Source organism: Gavia stellata, chromosome 2 (assembly GCF_030936135.1).
Source record: "Gavia stellata isolate bGavSte3 chromosome 2, bGavSte3.hap2, whole genome shotgun sequence".
NCBI classification, from domain to species: domain Eukaryota; kingdom Metazoa; phylum Chordata; class Aves; order Gaviiformes; family Gaviidae; genus Gavia; species Gavia stellata.
In genome coordinates, this window is record NC_082595.1 from 1690650 (window position 1) to 1708870 (window position 18221).

The 18221-nt window shown below is 39.0% G+C and overlaps 1 protein-coding gene across 2 annotated transcripts in view; it reads left to right on the top strand.

Moving 5' to 3' along the window:
• CNIH3 (cornichon family AMPA receptor auxiliary protein 3) overlaps window positions 1–17820 on the top strand; it is a 48221-nt gene extending 30401 nt beyond the window's left edge. For both annotated transcript variants that reach the window (XM_059835627.1, XM_059835628.1), the window contains 3 exons: window positions 13034–13146; window positions 15666–15809; window positions 17793–17820. In XM_059835627.1, coding sequence (XP_059691610.1) covers window positions 13034–13146; window positions 15666–15809; window positions 17793–17820 — 285 coding nt within the window. The remainder of the gene's footprint in view (window positions 1–13033; window positions 13147–15665; window positions 15810–17792) is intronic.
• Window positions 17821–18221: the final 401 nt, after the last annotated feature.

Below are 18221 nucleotides of genomic sequence, written 5' to 3' on the forward strand. Positions count from 1 at the left end.
AGTACTTCTGTGACTGTGGCTTCCAGTGGAGCTGGATCTGCGGTAGTAGTGGTGGAAATTTATTCTGTATTCAGTAGTTCTGGTGTTTAGCAGATTCAATTCTGTTTTCTACTACTCTGCAAAAATAAAATAAATCTATCTTTTATATTCCATAGTATATACCCTAATACACATCACAGTTATGTTTTACTGTATTTACAGGTTTTGATAAATAACCAAAACCAATATTACCTTAAAGAGCAATTATAGAAGACATTCCATTCAGACTGAGATACTGTAAATAAAATGTAAAACCTAGTGAGCATAATATGTAATTTCAGACACCTGAGTGTCTGCATACAATTTTGTTTTGGTATGTTTCCATATTTAAATATAATGTAAAAAAAGTCAAAATTACTTACATGTATGAAAGTAACAGTAATTCAGAGGCATGAGTAATCAGAAGCTTGAAGAGTTGTGGGTTAACACCACAGGTTCAACTGTAGACAGAGCATTCCAAGGAAGAGATAAGGCTTCATCCTGTGTCTGTGTCATGCCTGTTTGTCAGTGTTGAATGCACATACTCAAAGCTTGAAAAAACCCCATGATATGTTCAGTGAAACATCACTGAGCTCACTGGATCAGCTAACAGGGAACAAGTTAGCTTTTTAGCTTTTCCTTAATGGTGGATGAAGACAGTATTTTCTGAGTATGGCGGTTCTTCTACTTTACATGTAGATAAATATTATTGTAAGTCAGCATTTTAAAAAAGTAGCCCCATCTTTCCTTGTTTGTCCTTATTCACCTGACAGTTTCTTTCCTGCATATTTTGGATGAAGGAGACTGACCAATGTGCACTAGAGTAATTGCCATAGGAAATAATTTTTGTACTTGGACCTTATTAGGTTCCAGAACTTCATCTACTAGTAGGTCCTGCCGTTCTCTGCATGCAGCAGCTACAGTGGACATGTCCCTTTGGAGAGTGTCAGGTGTCATAGCAGCTGATTTCAATTGACTGACCATATTCTTTTCTTCTTGATAAATTTGCTGGTTATTATGATGATCATTCCTTCCATTGTTCTGCCTCATAGTCACTGGCAAGCCTGAGAAAATGTGATGGATTTTAAGTGTGTGTTTCTGGATGTGTTTCTGGATGTGTCAGCTGATTGATTCATCATGGATTTAGGGATTTATAGATGTGTGACATTCTTTTAGCCAGTCTGCAGGCTGAGAGTCATTAGCAGAGTACTTTTGTAAGCCTTATTGCATGGTTCATTAAAACGCTTAATGTAAGGCTATAGAAGCAAATTTAGCATGTGACGTATAATCACAAGGAGTTTTTAAAGTGCTGTATATCCATCCATATGTAAGAAGGAATCATACTTTCTTCCTGGGGTTGAAAAATCTCATAGGCAGAAACTACAGCAATAAGACAATTAGTTTGTTGCAGAACTGGGAATAGCAGCCATAGTTTTACCTTTTGTAGTGCTGTACATTTTTTGCAACCTCAGTAAAGATGTTTTAATTCCTCATTTAGTTAGACTTCACAGAAGAAGATGTTGCTGCATAGCCACGCTAGAGGGTTAAGTCTGCAGGGTAAACACATACCAGGTTTGTGGTATGCATTATGCATTATATTCAGAACCTCCTAACCCGTAGTCAACATTTTGTCTTTGAAGTTTAGGTGCTTGTGTTACCTGAGAGGAAAACAGAATTTTTAGTCTAGTCAAAGGAATTTTTGGCCTGTGGAAATAGCAGCAGTATTCAATCTTGCAGGACAAAGAGGCTGATGTATCCAGAGTTCTGATAAACTGCTGCTGTCACAAAGATCACAAAGGGAACAAAAAATGGCACCATGTGACATTTTTCCCATTAACAGTGATTGTTACAATGATGGAGCACATGAACTTTGTCTCCTCTCATTAGAGACCAAAGAGTTCATCATTGTTGCTGGTTTCTCAGTACGTGTTGTATTTCTTGATGTATCTAATGCTCGCTCTCTTTTCATACCTCATCAATATGATGAAACTGCTGAGTTTTGACTAATCATCTGGCAGCAGGAAAACTGTCAGGAGACCCTTCCTACTGAGTGACTGGGAGCAGAAACTCTAATCAAGAGACAGTGTGGATAAATTCTGAAGAATGAATACAGAATTATGTATATAGAAAACATACTGCAGGTGCCCAGGTAGTTATTCAGTACTTTGTCTCTCTCTATGACTCAGTGCAATACAGAAGCTTGTACACAAGCAGGCATTGCTGTGTATAAAATGATTTAAGTAAATACTATGTATTCTTAAAATTATTTTTAGCATCTCAAATGCTTCCCCCCCCCAGTCTGTGCACTGCAATTCAGTGGTTCTAAACAGGGTTGGTTTATATCAAAAAGCTTTCTGAAAGTCCGTGGATTTAGGACGGGTTCAACTTCAAGTTTGACATTCATGCTTACAGTTCATGTCTAAGATTGAGCTACAACAAAAGCAGCTGTAATAGCCCTCAGTGGGCACTCTCGGTCCCTCCTTGGTATTGACAGCTTGGAGCAACCTCTGTTTATTGCTCTGAGATGAGAAACATACTGATATTCAAGCATAAACCCATGTGGAATAGGCCTGGACTTAGATTTGGATTTGAAGTTCTTATAATTTAGACACCATTTAGATAAAAACTGTGTCGTGCATTGGTGGTGGTTATGACCAAATATGTCTGAATTTGTGTAGAAATTCCCAGTGAAACTCAGGAGAAACCACAAAGGTCAAACTCTGAGTAGAATGAGGGGAAGAAATACAAGTTTTTGATTAGACAATTCAGCACGTGTCTTCGTAGCACTTCACTTGAGCTAGTAATGCTGTACTTCTTGGAAAATCATAATTTTCTTCCCTTTGGGTCTGGCCATTACTGGGAGAGGACTGTGACATGAAGGAGGGTGGCTGGTACATATTTCCAAGAAGTCGGGGTGCCTTTTGATAGGATTGCAGTTTCATCTCTAGTTTTATCAAGGTCTGAACTTCCTATTAACTGGCCTGATAAACAGTATCAATATGAAACAGTTGTTCAGTAATCCTTTCTTTAGGGCTTTAAACATATGATCTGTTACTGGGACTACAGTGATATTCTGAATTAACATTATCATATGAAAAATCTTCGCATTTTAAAGGTGTCTTCAGTAAATTCAAAAGGGTGGTTTCAGGATGTTCTATTTGTCTTCTTTCTGGAAGAAAATATAATACAGGAGCAAATCTGCTTTTGTTGTGATTAGGTGGATAGTCTGCTGTCTTACGTTTTGCCACTGTTTGAATTTTGCATTCTTTTTTTATTTCCTTAGTTGGATACTTTGATCTTTTAAAGGTCCTACTGTGCTTCAGCCAGAGATTCCTTTCAGCAAGACTTGGCTGCACTTCTATTATGTTTTCATTAGTGTTTGTGTTACAGCACTGCTTCCAGTCTCAAGTAAAGAATAAAACTAAATTGTGCCAGGTGCTACAAAAAACACATGGTAATAAATATGAAAAGCATTTGTTTACACTCACAAGACATGTACGCGACAGGAAAGGAAAGGTTGTGCAGCTGATCTGATGATAGAAATTTTGTTTTCAGAGAGCTACTTAGTTTTCTTGTTAGCAGGCATAGTGTGAATCTCTTAGTTTTAATTGAAGCTAAAAATGCGTGCTGTTTTTGAGGGGTTTGATGGTTCATTGAGATAATAATTGTATGTAGTCTTTAATCTTTACAGCAGCTGTTGAAATCCAGCCCAGTCTGGAATCAGACTCAAACTACTGTAGTCCGAATGATGACTGTTGGGAGTAAAATTACCTTGTCTTGCATGCATAGAGACATGTGATGCTTGCTCTACAGAAATACTAATAAACATAGACAATATGATGAGATAGATCTCTGTCAACATCATAGTGAGTATGAGCTACACCCCCCTGCTATGCATATGCACACATAATTAGCTCCTAAGCTGTCTCACAAGAAATTCTAGAGTTTGCATGTGGGCACTGGAATAAAGGATACTGCTGTTTCTAAAGCATTGATCAGATCTGCAAATTTTGTAGGATGTAAGCTTGCCGTGCTGTACAGATTCTGTCATTTAGGACTCAGACTGTCAATACATTGTCTTTCATAAAACTAAATGCATTTAGGTTCCTTTTTGTTTGAAGTGACCTGGGACTTTTTTAAGTCACACTCTGAGCATGTGTGAGAGACATAAAACTGGTAAGTGTGTTTCAGTACTCAGTACTTATTTGAAAGATACTGCTAAACTGCTATTAGATGATAAAGCTAACTTTCTTCTGGCCTTCAGAGTGACTCTGACAAGGTATTTTTATTTTAGGAATGAGTAACTTTTTACATGCTAAGTAAAATTTGAAGTTAGCTAAAAATGTATTAGTATACAATTTTTAGTTTATGGAAAACATGACTTACGGATGAGTTAATTTTAGACCATTTTGGTACAGCATCTCTTGTTAGTCAAAAGAGGCGTGGGATAAATTTTAAATCTGCTGTTCATGTAAACAGCGGGACTGTCCTGAGGTTGTACAAGTGAAAGAAAGAAGAATGTAGCTTGAAAGGGGAAGTGGGGATACGGGAAAAGCAAGTAAAATATTTTTAACTGAAGTATTACACACTTTCACTATCTCTGTGTTGGTTTAATTGTTTTCTGCAGCTTGCCTAAAAGAGGATGGAGTTAACATATTAACAGTGATTCACACTTGATAGATTTTGTTTGCATCCAGAAACACGAGGGCTATAATGATTTTCCCCGAATCCTGCAATAAATTTGCAGCGTAGACAAAACTTAGGCCTTCAGTACCTTTGTTGCTGAGGCGCCTTTTCCTCTTTTGCACTCTGATAGGAAATTCGCTGCAGATCATGTAAAAGCTTCTCTCTCTCCCTCTGGTGAGTCTTTTCTCCCTACTCTTTTGTTACATTCATTATCTGTGAAGTGTGGAATGGGATAAAATGGGGGTGTACCCTATTCAATCAGTCTCTTAGGCACCCACATAGTTTTAATTTCATCAGAAAGACTGGAACTTGGCACGGTAGCTATTTTGCAGAACTGACAGTAGAATTGGGACCAAAGAGCTGGCAGTATTCATACTTTATGCACAAATAATCCCATAAATGTTGCTTGACTAGACATAGTGCATCTCTTCTTCACACTTTTTATTCTATTGTAACCATATAGGGTTCATATTTACTAGAAAGGTATTACTATTGCAATAAAAGTACTGAACATAATCCCTTTCCTTGTATACAGTACCCTATCTGGAAAGAAAGTCTGTAAGATAGGACTTAAGAACTTAGAGGAAGTATAGTATTTCTGGCAGGCAGTTCATTCGTTACTGATGCTCGTTTATTATGTGCATTGTGCCAGCACTATTTTTAGTCAAATTTACAAGTTCCTGAATTCAGCACTTTTCAAAAGTTCGAACATAACAATTGTTATTTTTAGCAATCATTACCTAAGGATGGCAGTGTGCTTACCTAAGGATAATGAAAAGATACAGCCTGCTGTGCCTGCAGGTGTTCAAAGCAGGGGTAGATTGTAAGGGGAAAAGTTACAAAACTATTGCAAGCCTAAGAGTGAGGAGTTCAAACTTGTGACTCAGTCACTGTTTGGTCCTTACCCCCCTTGAGGAAGTAAGATTCGCCAGTGTGATGCCTGTTGGAAACTGAAATATCTTTTGAAGGGAGATACATATGGTTATTCATAATATTATTACTCATGAAAATATTTAGGTATAAAACTATTTCAGGTTAATCAACTGTATTTTGCTGTTAATATCATCTCTTAAATATTTATTCAATAAAGTGGCAAACAAAGTATCACCCTGTAACAGACAACCTCTTGCCTTACAACTCAGCTGCTTCCAGTACTGTTCTGGAGGATATGTAAACATATGTCCTTACAGTATCAGAACATCACAAGTAACAGTAGAGTAAGGCTGAAGACGCAGCAAAAATGTATAAGAGTAAGTGTTGCCTGTAACGTACTCCTGAGAGCAGTGTACTTCTCAGCTGCTTGGGGTAATGTAATTTATGCATCTGCTCCTCAGAGCTGTGTTGAAGATATTGGCAAAATTTGACTTGCTAATGGACTGTATTTGCTCTAATTTGGTATGCAATAAAATAAATATTTGCATTTTAATAAAACGAAAGAAATTGGGGTTAAATCAAATGTCACTGTTATGTTTAGCAGAATATTCATTCTGTGTTTAAGTCAGGACCAGACCCTATAAAGCCTCTATGCAATTACAAAAAGCATTATAATACCTAAAAATAGAGTGCAATGATTTTACATCTTACCTATTCTAAGGATGAATATTGTTTCTGCTGGGAGTTAAATGTCCTACCTTGCATTTAGATGCTGATGTTTTCAGTAACGCTGTTAGAGTAGCAGGGCAGGGATTGTCTTTACCATGTCTGCACTGTACCAAATCTGCTTCCTCAGATTGACAGTCTTTACACACCAGATATGGAAACAGCCCTTTAGTGAACACTTCGTTTTCAGCATTTATGAAACTGTCAATCTTAGGCAGACCCGCGGGAGAAGGCCTGAGGGGCCCTTTCTGTGCCATGCAGATGGCTGACCTTCGTTTTAATTATCACGGAGATTTCTGCATTCATAGACCTGCCTGTGAAATGAGGGGCTGGTTTTCTAGATCCTAACAAGCAGCTGTGCTACTAATTGTCATTCTCACCAGTTTTGGGTGAGCAGACAAAGATGGCATGAGCTCTTGGAATAACCCGGCTGCGGGGTGTCCTGGCTGGTTGTGTCTGAAACACAATAGCGAAGTAGGGCAAGAAAGCGTTTGTCACCCTGTTTCGTGTCAGTGTTGTGAAAATTAGAGAAATTCGCACTCCAGGGTTGCTAACCCAGCTTCTGTTACTGGTTCTGAATGAATGTTAAAAAAAGAAAGGTTGTGAAGATATCTCCTGATCCCTGCTGAGTGGAAAAGAACAGTTAGCAGAGGAGATACACTCGTAAGATCACAGCACATCTGCCTTAATGACGTGCCTTCCAAGGACGGGGCACTTTTTGGACTGTGCTGGTGCCCTGCAGGCCTTAGAGTGGAGAAGTCTTTTTAAATCTGTTTCATAACCTCTTTACCTGTTGGCTGTTATGACCTCCCATAGGCTCTGCAATACAGAAATATTTATAGATATCATTGATGAATGTCCCATAAAGACCTGATCTTCCTCTGTCACTCTTGTTAAAGTTGTCATTTGTATATTCTAGTCATAAACTAGCTCCAGTGGAATCTATAGATTTTTAAATATAATTATCCCCATGTTGCAGAAGGCAAAAATGAGACAATGAGAAGTGAAACCATAAGCCTAAATATAGATGTGTTTAGTAGCTGAGATGGAAAGAGCATCCAGAAATCCTGTATTTTAATATTAGATCTGGTACTGTGTTACAGATGGATATGGAGTGCTTTGTGAGAATGATAATTAGGTTCTTTGTGTTATTCATTTCATTGTCTGGTATTTGTGCTGCGGAGTGACTTATGTTCACATCCACTTAATACTGTTTAAAGAAATTCCAGAAGTGCATGAGAATAATGAAGTTTCCTTTGCAAAGCATTGGCTTTGTGCTGCTTTGCTTCATTGTGATCCAGAAAGGTGGAGGAGTGAAAACACACCTCTTATCCTTTCTTTTATTTCTGCTCTATATTTGGTCCATAATATTGAGTCTTGCATGCGTGCACCATTGCTCTCCCCCAGATATAATGTAAAGCTGTATATGTGAACTTTGTAGGTTCAGCTGCAGGTTGTTCTTTTCATGATCTGGAGTCCATTTTCCAGACACTTTCTTTTCAGCTAGTTGCATACATCTACGTAGCAAACTGCTAAATACTTCTAGAGGTTTGCATAACATGGTTTTGAATTACTTAAAATGCTTTGGTTATCGGTTATAACAATTTTAACTACGCACCTGAATTTCTAAGTGATTGCTATAAGCGACTAGAGAAAAGAGCTTGTAGAGACACAAGCAAGTGTGGATTTTAACAGGAGGATTGAAAGAAATTGAACCTGAAAATTTGAACTGAAAACCTTAGTATATTTACTGTGACAGCATTGTATTGGGCTCTAGGGCAGCCTTTCAGAGACGGTTTTGGAAGTCAAGTAACTCAAATAATTTAAAGTAGATTAGAAAGATACACTAGAAGATATAAGTGGGAAGCCTTCCTGTATTTCAACAGTAAATTTAAGGTGTTTCACGTGTTTGGTCAATGCAAGCAGTGTGTTTAAAACTGTTGCAAATGTTAAGATGTATGGTCTGCATATTTAAATTATACACAGTTGACGCTACTTCTTTGGTTTGTGCAACAGCAGGAGCAAACAGATAGGGTTTGTTTTAATGTATGAACGTTCCACATACATGCACAGTCTGGGCTAATGCACTGCTGCTATTTTTCTGTGTGTTTCTGCTTTCTTTTTTTCACTTGCTTGCACTACACTTCTGACTTCTGTGGTCTGTGTTGTTCAATTAAGAGAATTTTAGAGTCATTAAATAATCGTCTCCTTTTGGTCTCACAATGTCTTTAATTCAGCAGCTGATACTCCCCAGTAACCCAGGTTAGCTGTGGCACGCTCTATTAGGGTGGGCTTTAAAGTGTAATTAAAATAATTCTTGTGTTCTGAAAACCTTGGGTACATCTCCATCCCCTCTTTCCCTGCTACCGATGAGGACAAAATCTATGTCAGCTTTGGCAAGGACTATGGAAAAAAGCAGCAAAGTGAGCACCATAGTGACAAGCTGCAGCTACCCTTTAGTGGAAGTGGGTGCAGCAGTATTAGCCGCTGTGATAAAGCAGCGTGCACATAAACCAGGCCTAATTAGGGGCCCTGGCGTGATTCCATACGTGCATGGTGTTTTCAATTTCTTGATGCTTTTAGGCAGGTGGAAAAGGCCTTGTGTGTTTGTAAGGTGGACAACTTGTTTCCGCTTGGGTAATCACCTCTTACCTTATGTGAAGGAGATTCACCCTCCATTTCTCTTCATTTTTTTTCCTGCCATCTGTGGGAGGAGAAGGCAGGCATTAAGAAGGGAGGTTGTCTGCACCTCTGACGGCGTAATGAAGACTCTCAGAAACCCTGGGGAGGGTAGAGTGTCTAATGGCTGGCAATTTCTGGGGACGGTGTAAAATCTGTGGTTACAGTATGGAGGCTGGCGTGCACAGATGGAGACTCAGAGTCTTTTGGAGCAAGAAACAGCAGTTCTATGAGAATTACTTTTATTGTGTAGCACTCAGGAGTATTAGTCCTAAGCAAAGTGCTGGAAAGAAGCATGAGGTCTTGCCATTTCAGTGGCTTAACAGTGATAGGGAAAACAGTTTGATTCACCTGTTACAGTTGCTTTTCTAAGCATGAGAATTTAATAGCATTGATGAAGGGAGATTGCTATTCCTGGTATAATATCTTGCCAGTTTTGGTTTCTGTGAGGTATTTTATGTGCCCTGTTCACTGGTGAGGCAAACTGCAAGAGTCATTCCGTGTAAAAATGGTATAATGTTCTGTAAAAGCAAAAGTACATTTGAGAAGGAGGTATCCATATGTCATAAACAGAATAAGGAGGAAAAGTACTGACAGAAAAAGATGGGTTTATTTTTTTCTATAAGAACAACAGAATATATTTAGAAAATAGGACACTGAATAAAATGATTTAGGACTGAGCTTCCTGAGAGATGCTCTTCTGCAGTTGCATCCACAGAGGTCTTTGTATTCCTATAAACACAAAGAAGCTGCTGGCAGGTGCTTAGCTTCAGTGCTTGTTTTCCCATGCTTTAATTCAGCCAAACCTCGATGTCTATACACAGCAAAGCCTGCCTTATTTTCTTTGGAATTAGAGGGGAAGAATCTATCTACATGTGCATGTATGTGTGTACTACTTTATATGAGGATGTATTGAATATTTATGGTGAGATGGTAATGATAAGAGTATGATATCTACTTAAGATTTTACATTTTAAATGCAAGTGGTGGATTGGGAATAAGGATTTTGAATATTTACTGATATTGATATTAACTTAAATATACGTATCAGAGCAAAACTTAGAAAGGTATAGTAGTTTCTTTCCCTTGCTTATGTTATATCAAAAGGTGTTTCTGATTAGCAGCATTTTGGTCTAGAAGCTGACTTCCTTTTCAAGTTTTCCCATGGTTTTCCACAGGTCAATGTCAGCCAGCAGAATTTCTGGTGATAAATTTGTAATGCCATTCATTAGCTTGGGACTCAAAGTGACCAAGTTGCAGCCCCTAAGAATTGTGCTGCTTTGCCAGTTTCTCCTTCAACTCTGTGCTCTGTAACCATCTTGAGACTTCATCTTGAGCAGTGTCAGAAAGCAGAGGTCATTATCTGAATCGGGGTGTTCCTGGTTCAAAATAGAAGTGTACTGTTTATATCCTAACATGTTTACCATCTGACAGCTTCATATGCTCTCCCAGAAATGAATTCAAGACGTTAGTTTAATTCCTGTTGCACAGCTATCTGCGTCACAGAAGTTGCTGTTGCAGTTGACGACCACAGCAGAAACAGCAACGATTGACTGTTGCTTGTTTCTCAAACAGCTTTCTTCTCTCCAGGAGCCAAATCCCATGTTTGCTAAAGTTGCTTGAAAGTTTCCATTGGTTTCAGAGGACATTGTGTCAAACTGCAGGATGATTCTTACAGCCAAGAACTGAGGCAATGTTATTTTTTAGTTATTTAGTTATTCAGCTATTCAGTTTACGTTTCCTCACAAGCCTTGCTGTTAGTACCTTTCTACACTTCATGCCTTTTGATTCTCTCATCTCCTTTTAGATTTGGTCTCTTAGGTAAATCACCTGAATATAAACTGTAATTGGTTTTGCAGGCTGGGCTTTGTTTGCTTCTTTGCATGAATTCTCCTCAGAAACTGTGATCAGCACTGATCCTTTATTTATTTACGTCCACAGGAAAATACCACTCCAGGAAAAGGGAGAAGAGACATAAATGACCCATTTGTTGTTCTGTCAAAAGCATAGGTAGATTTAATTTACACCAGAAACTGTGGCTGGAAAGTGAGTCTGTTTCTGAGAGTCCACTGCTTCCTTTGTTTCCTTTCTAGCTTCACAGCAGATTTTTTGTTTTGTCTTGTTTCTTAAGCGCTGCATAAATTTTCACCATGGGTTTCCTTCCCTGTTATTACCATCCAGCCCGCTGATCAGGCACCAGGGTTGTGTTCTTGCTAAGTTTGTGGATTGTGTTGGAATCAGGAATCAAATATGTGATAATGAATGTAATATGCTTTTAAGTGTTGTGATGTTTAGTGGGCAGACGTACATCATGAAGACCTTTCTTGTCTGCAATTGGTGATGAAGATGAATCATTCTTTGGGAAAAGGTTATAGTCATGTTGTAAATCACATTCTAAAAATGAAAAAAAAAATCCAGCAGTGATAAATAAGTACCATCTGGAATCTGAACTATGTAATTGTATTATGATTTGTCATTCACATAAGATAAGCTTTTGAGAATGTTTAAGTTGAAGGCGTAGACACGGAGATATCCAAATGTGTTAACCACTTCAAGTAGTGAAGTTAAATGAAAGTAAAAAAAATATGTTCCATGTGAGGTGAAAAGACTCGTACAACCAAGATGATGGAATTCATTGCAGCACAGCTGTATGGGAGTAGGTAGGCATTGGGAGTAGCTGTGTAGTAGGTTTTACATTGTTTTAAAAAATAGGGCTCACTTTAATTATTTGACAGATGAAAATGCATTTACATCAAAAGAAGCCTTCAAATGCTTTTTGTGATTTAACTTTGGTTGATATAGCTCCAAGATGCAGAAAGGAATGCAGACGAACTGTGTATGTGATTGTCTAGCTTTGAGAAATATGTAGTGCTGGAAATGAGTCTCTTCTATGACTTGAATGAAGAAGAGAAATAGCGATTTCTGAGAAAAGACATTGGAAGAAAACAAGAGAGGAAAGCCAGCTAAGAAATGGGAAAGCAGTGAAAAAAGCAGAGTGCCTTTAGAAATAACTACTCTGAATCAACATCACATAAATTTCTGTTTCTGCCAGCTGCCCACTCACTTTCTCTTTTAATAGAAAGTATCATCTTGAGTCTGCAACAAGCAGTGTGGGGAGCCATGGATTTACTAAGGAAGTGAGTTTCCTGTCTTGGTGGGTTTTAGCTCGCAAACACTGGCTGAGTAATGGATTTGATCTCTTTAGGGTATCAAAATGGTAGAAACAGCCTTTTTCCAAGGATGCTCCTCCAATATAGAAGTGAAGCTTCAGTAATAGTTTTATTATTTCCTTTCTGAATGCATCAGGAGTGAAACTTACTTCTTTAAGAACTCAGCCTGGAGAAGAGGAGGCTGAGGGGAGACCTCATCGCTCTCTACAATTGCCTGAAAGGAGGTTGCAGAGAGGTGGGTGTTGGTCTCTTCTCCCAAGTGACGAGTGACAGGACAAGAGGAAATGGCCGCAAGTTGTGCCAGGGGAGGTTTAGACTCGGTATTAGGAAAAATGTCTTTACTGAGAGAGTGGTGAGACGCTGGAATAAGCTGCCCAGGGAAGTGGTGGAGTCACCATCCCTGGAGGTGTTCAAGGAACGTGTGGACGTGGCACTGTGGGACATGGTTTAGTGGGCGTGGTGGTGTTGGGTTGATGGTTGGACTTGATGATCTTACAGGTCTTTTCCAACCTTAGTGATAATATAAATGTGATTCATTTAGTCTTACAATGCTTCTGTGAGGGAGACAGTAATATAATCTACATTTTGTAGACAGAAATCTGGAGCACCAGCTAAGACAGTGAATGATTTGTCCTGTGCCTCTCAACAAGCCCCTGGAGTACAGCCATGGTTAGAACCTGGACAAACCTGGCACTGCATCTTGTGCTCATTGCTCCTAGCCAAGCTGTCTGTCAACTGAGGTATGTCTAGGGACAGACAGAGACACACAGGAGACTTGCAGAGATGGTTTGTTTTCTATTAGGTGTTTGTTTTCTGCTTAGGTGACTCAAATCAAAGAGGTGTTTTACTGACATCTGTTATTTCTGTTCCTTTCTTTTTAGCTGGTGTTGCCGGAGTACTCTATCCATAGTCTTTTCTGCATAATGTTTTTGTGCGCTCAAGAGTGGCTCACACTGGGGTTGAATGTTCCTTTGCTTTTTTATCACTTCTGGAGGTAAGCCCATCTTTTACATGCTGATTGCTTGTTAGCCTTATTTGCCAGCTCAGCACAAATGAACTATGAAGTGCAGTGATAGGAGTATGGCTGAAGGTCTTTTGCCTAGAAGCTTTTGCCTGTAAGTAGCTGAAACTTACATTTCCAGAGAAAAAGTACATATTTTTCATGAACATTTAGGATGGGTAAAGAAAACGCATAATAATATAAATCTGGCTTTCAGTTACTAACTTAGATAAATATTCCAAAGGGTGTCAGGATGTACTCACCACAGCTGAATGAAAACTTGGAAGTGAAATAGGCTGGAATCTGGAATACTTCACAGATAGGGAGTTGTAAGGCAGTTCATATCTGAAAGATCTTGGACCTATTTGTTCAGCCCTAGCAAGTAAACCTATCTATTGGAGTTGTGAAATAGAGGCTGGGCAGGTTGACAGAATTTTGCTTCTCATCTTCTTTGGCAGCTTTATGCTTTTTTATGCAGTATAAAATAAGTTGTTTCTTGCTGTACAGCAGAGGATTTCTGTTCTGCAAGAGAAGTCCCTCATAGAGACTCTTGGAGTAGGGACTGCAGTAGATGAAGAGCTGTTGTCTTCACCCTGCCCATGTGAAAAAGTGGGGAGTGTTACTGCTCTGGATCACTGCCCTATGCTTATATTCACTGAGGGGCTTTCAGAGTTGATAACTTTAAAGCTGCTCAATGGCAGGTCTTATGTTTCCTGGACAGGCAGTGCAGCTGCTACTGCTGCATCTTCCTCTGCATTCTAGTGGAGGATCAGCTGTACGTCGCCTCTGAAGATAACTAAGAGACATCAGTTTTTGTATTTGTCAGTCTGGAGTCTTCACTAGTTTTGCATTTCCACAGTGTTTGTAAAAGCACAGATGATTTTTGTCTGTCAGGGTCTCTTTGTGTTGCAAAGATACATATGGCACCAGATAGCTCCTGTTGTGAAGTAGCTTGAAGAATAATTCTGTAAAGAAGGCAAAACCATTATCTCAACCAGGAACTAAAAAGTAGTAGCTTTTTTATACTATTTTCTGCAAAAGGCTGGTAGTAATGCAGAGTCATATGACAAAGTGTATTATTCAGAAGTTAGAATCACAGTATAGTTCTCAGAAAGCTAAATGGAGTGAAGCTGAGTGTTTTTCTTCCTATTGGTTGGATGCAATAAAAAAGTAATATTTTATGTTACTGTTTTACTAAGGGTTAAAAAACCAAAGTGTGACAATAATACTGGTTTTGAAAGTTAAAATAAATAAATAAATAAATAAATAAATAAATAAATTGTATTTTATGTCCAAGGTGAAAATTATCAGACTCTAAATAATGATATCAACTTTTGGAGAGAAGTTTTGATTTTCTTTGTTTCCATGGAACTCCATATGCTTTGCTATAATTACTCCATAATTTCTGCTGTTTTAACCACAGACAGGTTTGGGTTCATTGTGAAGAGTTCTGCACAAAACTATGGGAAGATACGGTGTAATATCTTAATCCCAATGAAGATAATTAAGCAAGGCTTCACCTGTGGTCTCTGTAAAAGAGTTTGCAGTGTTATTAGAGATTGTAAGTGGATGTGACTAATATTGGAAAGGAGGAAGGGAGGAAGGCAAGGTTATTATGAGAATGTTTACTTTCAAAGTTTGCTGCTGGTCACTTGTATGGGGGTTTTATATCTATCTGTCTATTTATCTATAAGCAATCCCAGCAATCCTCAGTGGTTACATTACTATTTCAAAGCAACAGAAATAACAATATTTCATCTGATTCATGCTAATCTTAAAGTAGTTCATTAACTTTGAGAAGTTGAGTTCTTTTTTTGGTTTGCTTTTGCTTTTTGCTGCAAAGTAACTGAGACAAAAGCTCCTTTGCCAAAAAACATCTTTGGTCAGGATTTTCACAAACATCCAGTCATTGCTGAGAATAATGAGAAATTTCTCCTATGTAAAAAGAAAAACATTTTCCAATTAAAATTATTTGGATGATAAATTTTTGAGCAGTGCTACGTGTAGAAAACATTAGTCAACCAGCTCTTGTATTACTCCGTATTGACATTTTTCCTTTTCAGAGTTGGAGGAACTGAGCTATCAGTTGGTTGAGACTGTCACCTTTCATCATGTCTGAAATCAGTTGTGTAGAGGCAGTTAAAGCCCAGTAATCCTTCCTCCACGCTGTGATCACAAGCCACCATATATTGTCACTCACAATATGTAAGTTATTAGTGAGTAAGCCAGAAATAACTATATAGGAAGGGGGAATGTTTCAATCTAAAGAATTAATAGAACACAGAAAGTCCACATTCATGAATTGCTTTGTTCTGTAAGAAAGGTCTTCTTAGACTAGAGTCCTGATTTTAACAACGTCCGGAAATGGAGGCTTGAAAAAAAGAGGAAAATTCCTCCTATATCATGGAAGATGTTTTGTCTTCTGAGCTGGTGATTAGGAAGCGTGTATATCTGCACATACTTAGTACAGAATGTTACAGAGTCGTTCTAGATGTCTTCTCCTGCTCTTTCAGGTATTTTCGTTGCCCAGCAGATAGTTCAGAGCTAGCCTATGATCCACCTGCAGTCATGAATGCAGATACCTTGAGTTACTGCCAAAAAGAGGCCTGGTGTAAGCTAGCTTTCTATCTCCTTTCCTTCTTCTACTATCTGTACTGGTAAGTCTGGTCATTTCACTGAGGAAATAGTAGCTGCTTTTCATTTGACATGTGAAATTGTATTTAGGAATGACTGGAACCAATTGGTTCATTTCCTTAGTCTTATAAAACTTGCTTCTGATCTTGATTCAGGGAAGCATGCCCACTTAGAGCAGCATGTGCTTGTATCTGCTGACACCTCAGTACAGAATATTAAGCGTTTTATCTGAGGCCTGAGCCAGGCCCCAGAGCCAACCCAAGGAAAAAAATTCTGCCCCTCTGCATAGTCTCATACGATGGGTGAAATAGCAAGTGTTATGATAATGACATTACATCAAATAAAAATACTGCGTCTACTGGTGTAGTGATGCTCAAGATGGGTAAGTAAATGGGTATGGGTAGGTAGATGGTGAGTAGGAACATGGGGTGCATCATGCCTGTAGTCATTCCTACAGCCTCCCTTTCATCACACGGTAAGCCTATGCGTGGTCCAAACCCCTAATTTAAGTACATTCTTCAAGATATGTACCCCAGTTGTGTGTTGTCCACCCTGCCCCTTTCAGCTATCAGATGCCATAGTGCACAGTCACAGATGCCCAGTGCAAGAATATGTGAGGGTCATATTTAGGGTAAGGCCTTGGCAGAATCCCTGTGCTTTTAGTCACCCCTGTAATCACACCATAAAACGATTTGACAACACCAGTTAACACACTTCAAATGGAGGTGTTGTTTTATGATGCCTTTCTTCTACTCCTTCTTCCATAATGTATTTGCATAGAGTGCCTCTTCAAGCCAGCCTTGCATGCAGTAATCCCTCTGTCAGGCAGGTTTGTATGCTAGTGGAAAAGAGAAAAGTTATTTCTCCTTTGATCACTGGTCCGTTATCTGTTCCTTTGTTCACCATATCTTGAGGAGTGACCGCTGCAGGTTGTTGTCTCTCAATATTACTTTTAAATATTATTGACAGCAAGGTTTTCTGTCCGCATGTGTATGTGCCTGTGTCTGCATACATGAGAGAGAGAAAGAAAGTAGAAGGGCCCAGACTCACAGAAGCTGGTAGGTGCCTAACTGCCACTGAGATGGATGGGGCATCTGAGCAGGAGTTTAGCATCCAGTAGCTTTGTGGGTTTAGGCTGAGCGCCTTTGCCTGCCAGTCCTCTTCATGGGGGCAACAGTGGAAAGCATGGCAGTTAGGCTAGACAAGCTCTGTTGGTAGTGCAAGGAGAGATGGCAAGGCATGGCTGGAGAGAGAAGCATTTTTAACTCCACGTTTTTGTGTTGGCTAAAAGACCCTGTCACAGTCAGCTATGTAGTGTGGTCTAGCATTTTTGCTGGGACTCTACTGTTGTGCAGCTTCCTCTGAACCCTGCTTCCTTCACTCTAAAATGTAGCCATAAGCCAAAATCCACTGCCTGGTGCTAAATAAAATAGTATTAACTACATTCAATTTTGCTGTGCTTTCCTGGGTATTGTCAGAATTAGAATTGCAGTAAAATAGAGCCATGGCGATGTACTGCGATTTTTTTTGCTTTACAGAGTTGCATTTAATATGTATGGATTCACTCCAGCTGGTGTCTGCATTTTATGTTTCTTCTACTGCACGGAGTTTTTTCCAAAGGAAACGAAATAATGCAATTTCGTGGGAAACCTTGCCTGCCCTGCTAAGAGTTGCTGGTTGAAGTTTTAAAGATCAAACATGCTAAAGCAAAATGGTTTTGTTTCTTCACTGTTCAAATTCAGACATCAGACTGCACTTTAATAAGCTCAAACACAGCTTGTGGTGCAGTAGAATGCCTATATTAAATTTGTTATTTCTTGAGTGCTTTTTGATACCCAACTTGAATAGACCATAATTAAGATGCTTTAGAGAGATAGAAAGAATGCAAAGGAAAGCACAGGCCATTAGTCAGACCTGAGGAACAGACAGTAAAGGGTTATAAAAATCAAAGTGCTCTGTATGCTTCAAAAGGATACTTTCATATTGTGTCTTTCTTTTACATTCAGCATGATCTACACTTTGGTGAGCTCTTAACTGACAGATCATCATTAAAGACTGAGAACAACAAAGGCTGGAGGTGCAAGGATGAGTGAGCCAAGTGAAGCATGATTAAAAAAAAAAGCAGAGAGGAAATCTTTGAACCCAAGAAGTAAATAGAGTACGTGAAAGAGAGACCCAGCAAGAAGCGGAATACCATGGGAGAATGGCTGAGTTAACTGTGTTTATCTCCTGTTTCTCAATGTGTTGCAGTAAATGACTTTCAAAACAAAGAAATACAACCAGGTGGGCCAAGTTACACAACTGTTCACCTCACCAGGGATAATGCTGCTTGGTTTAGTGGATTCATTATAAACTGTAGTCCCTACTGCCTTCTGGGGAGCAAAGTTTTTTTTCTTAATGACTGTCTGGACTGAGGAAGCAGAGGGCAGGATCAT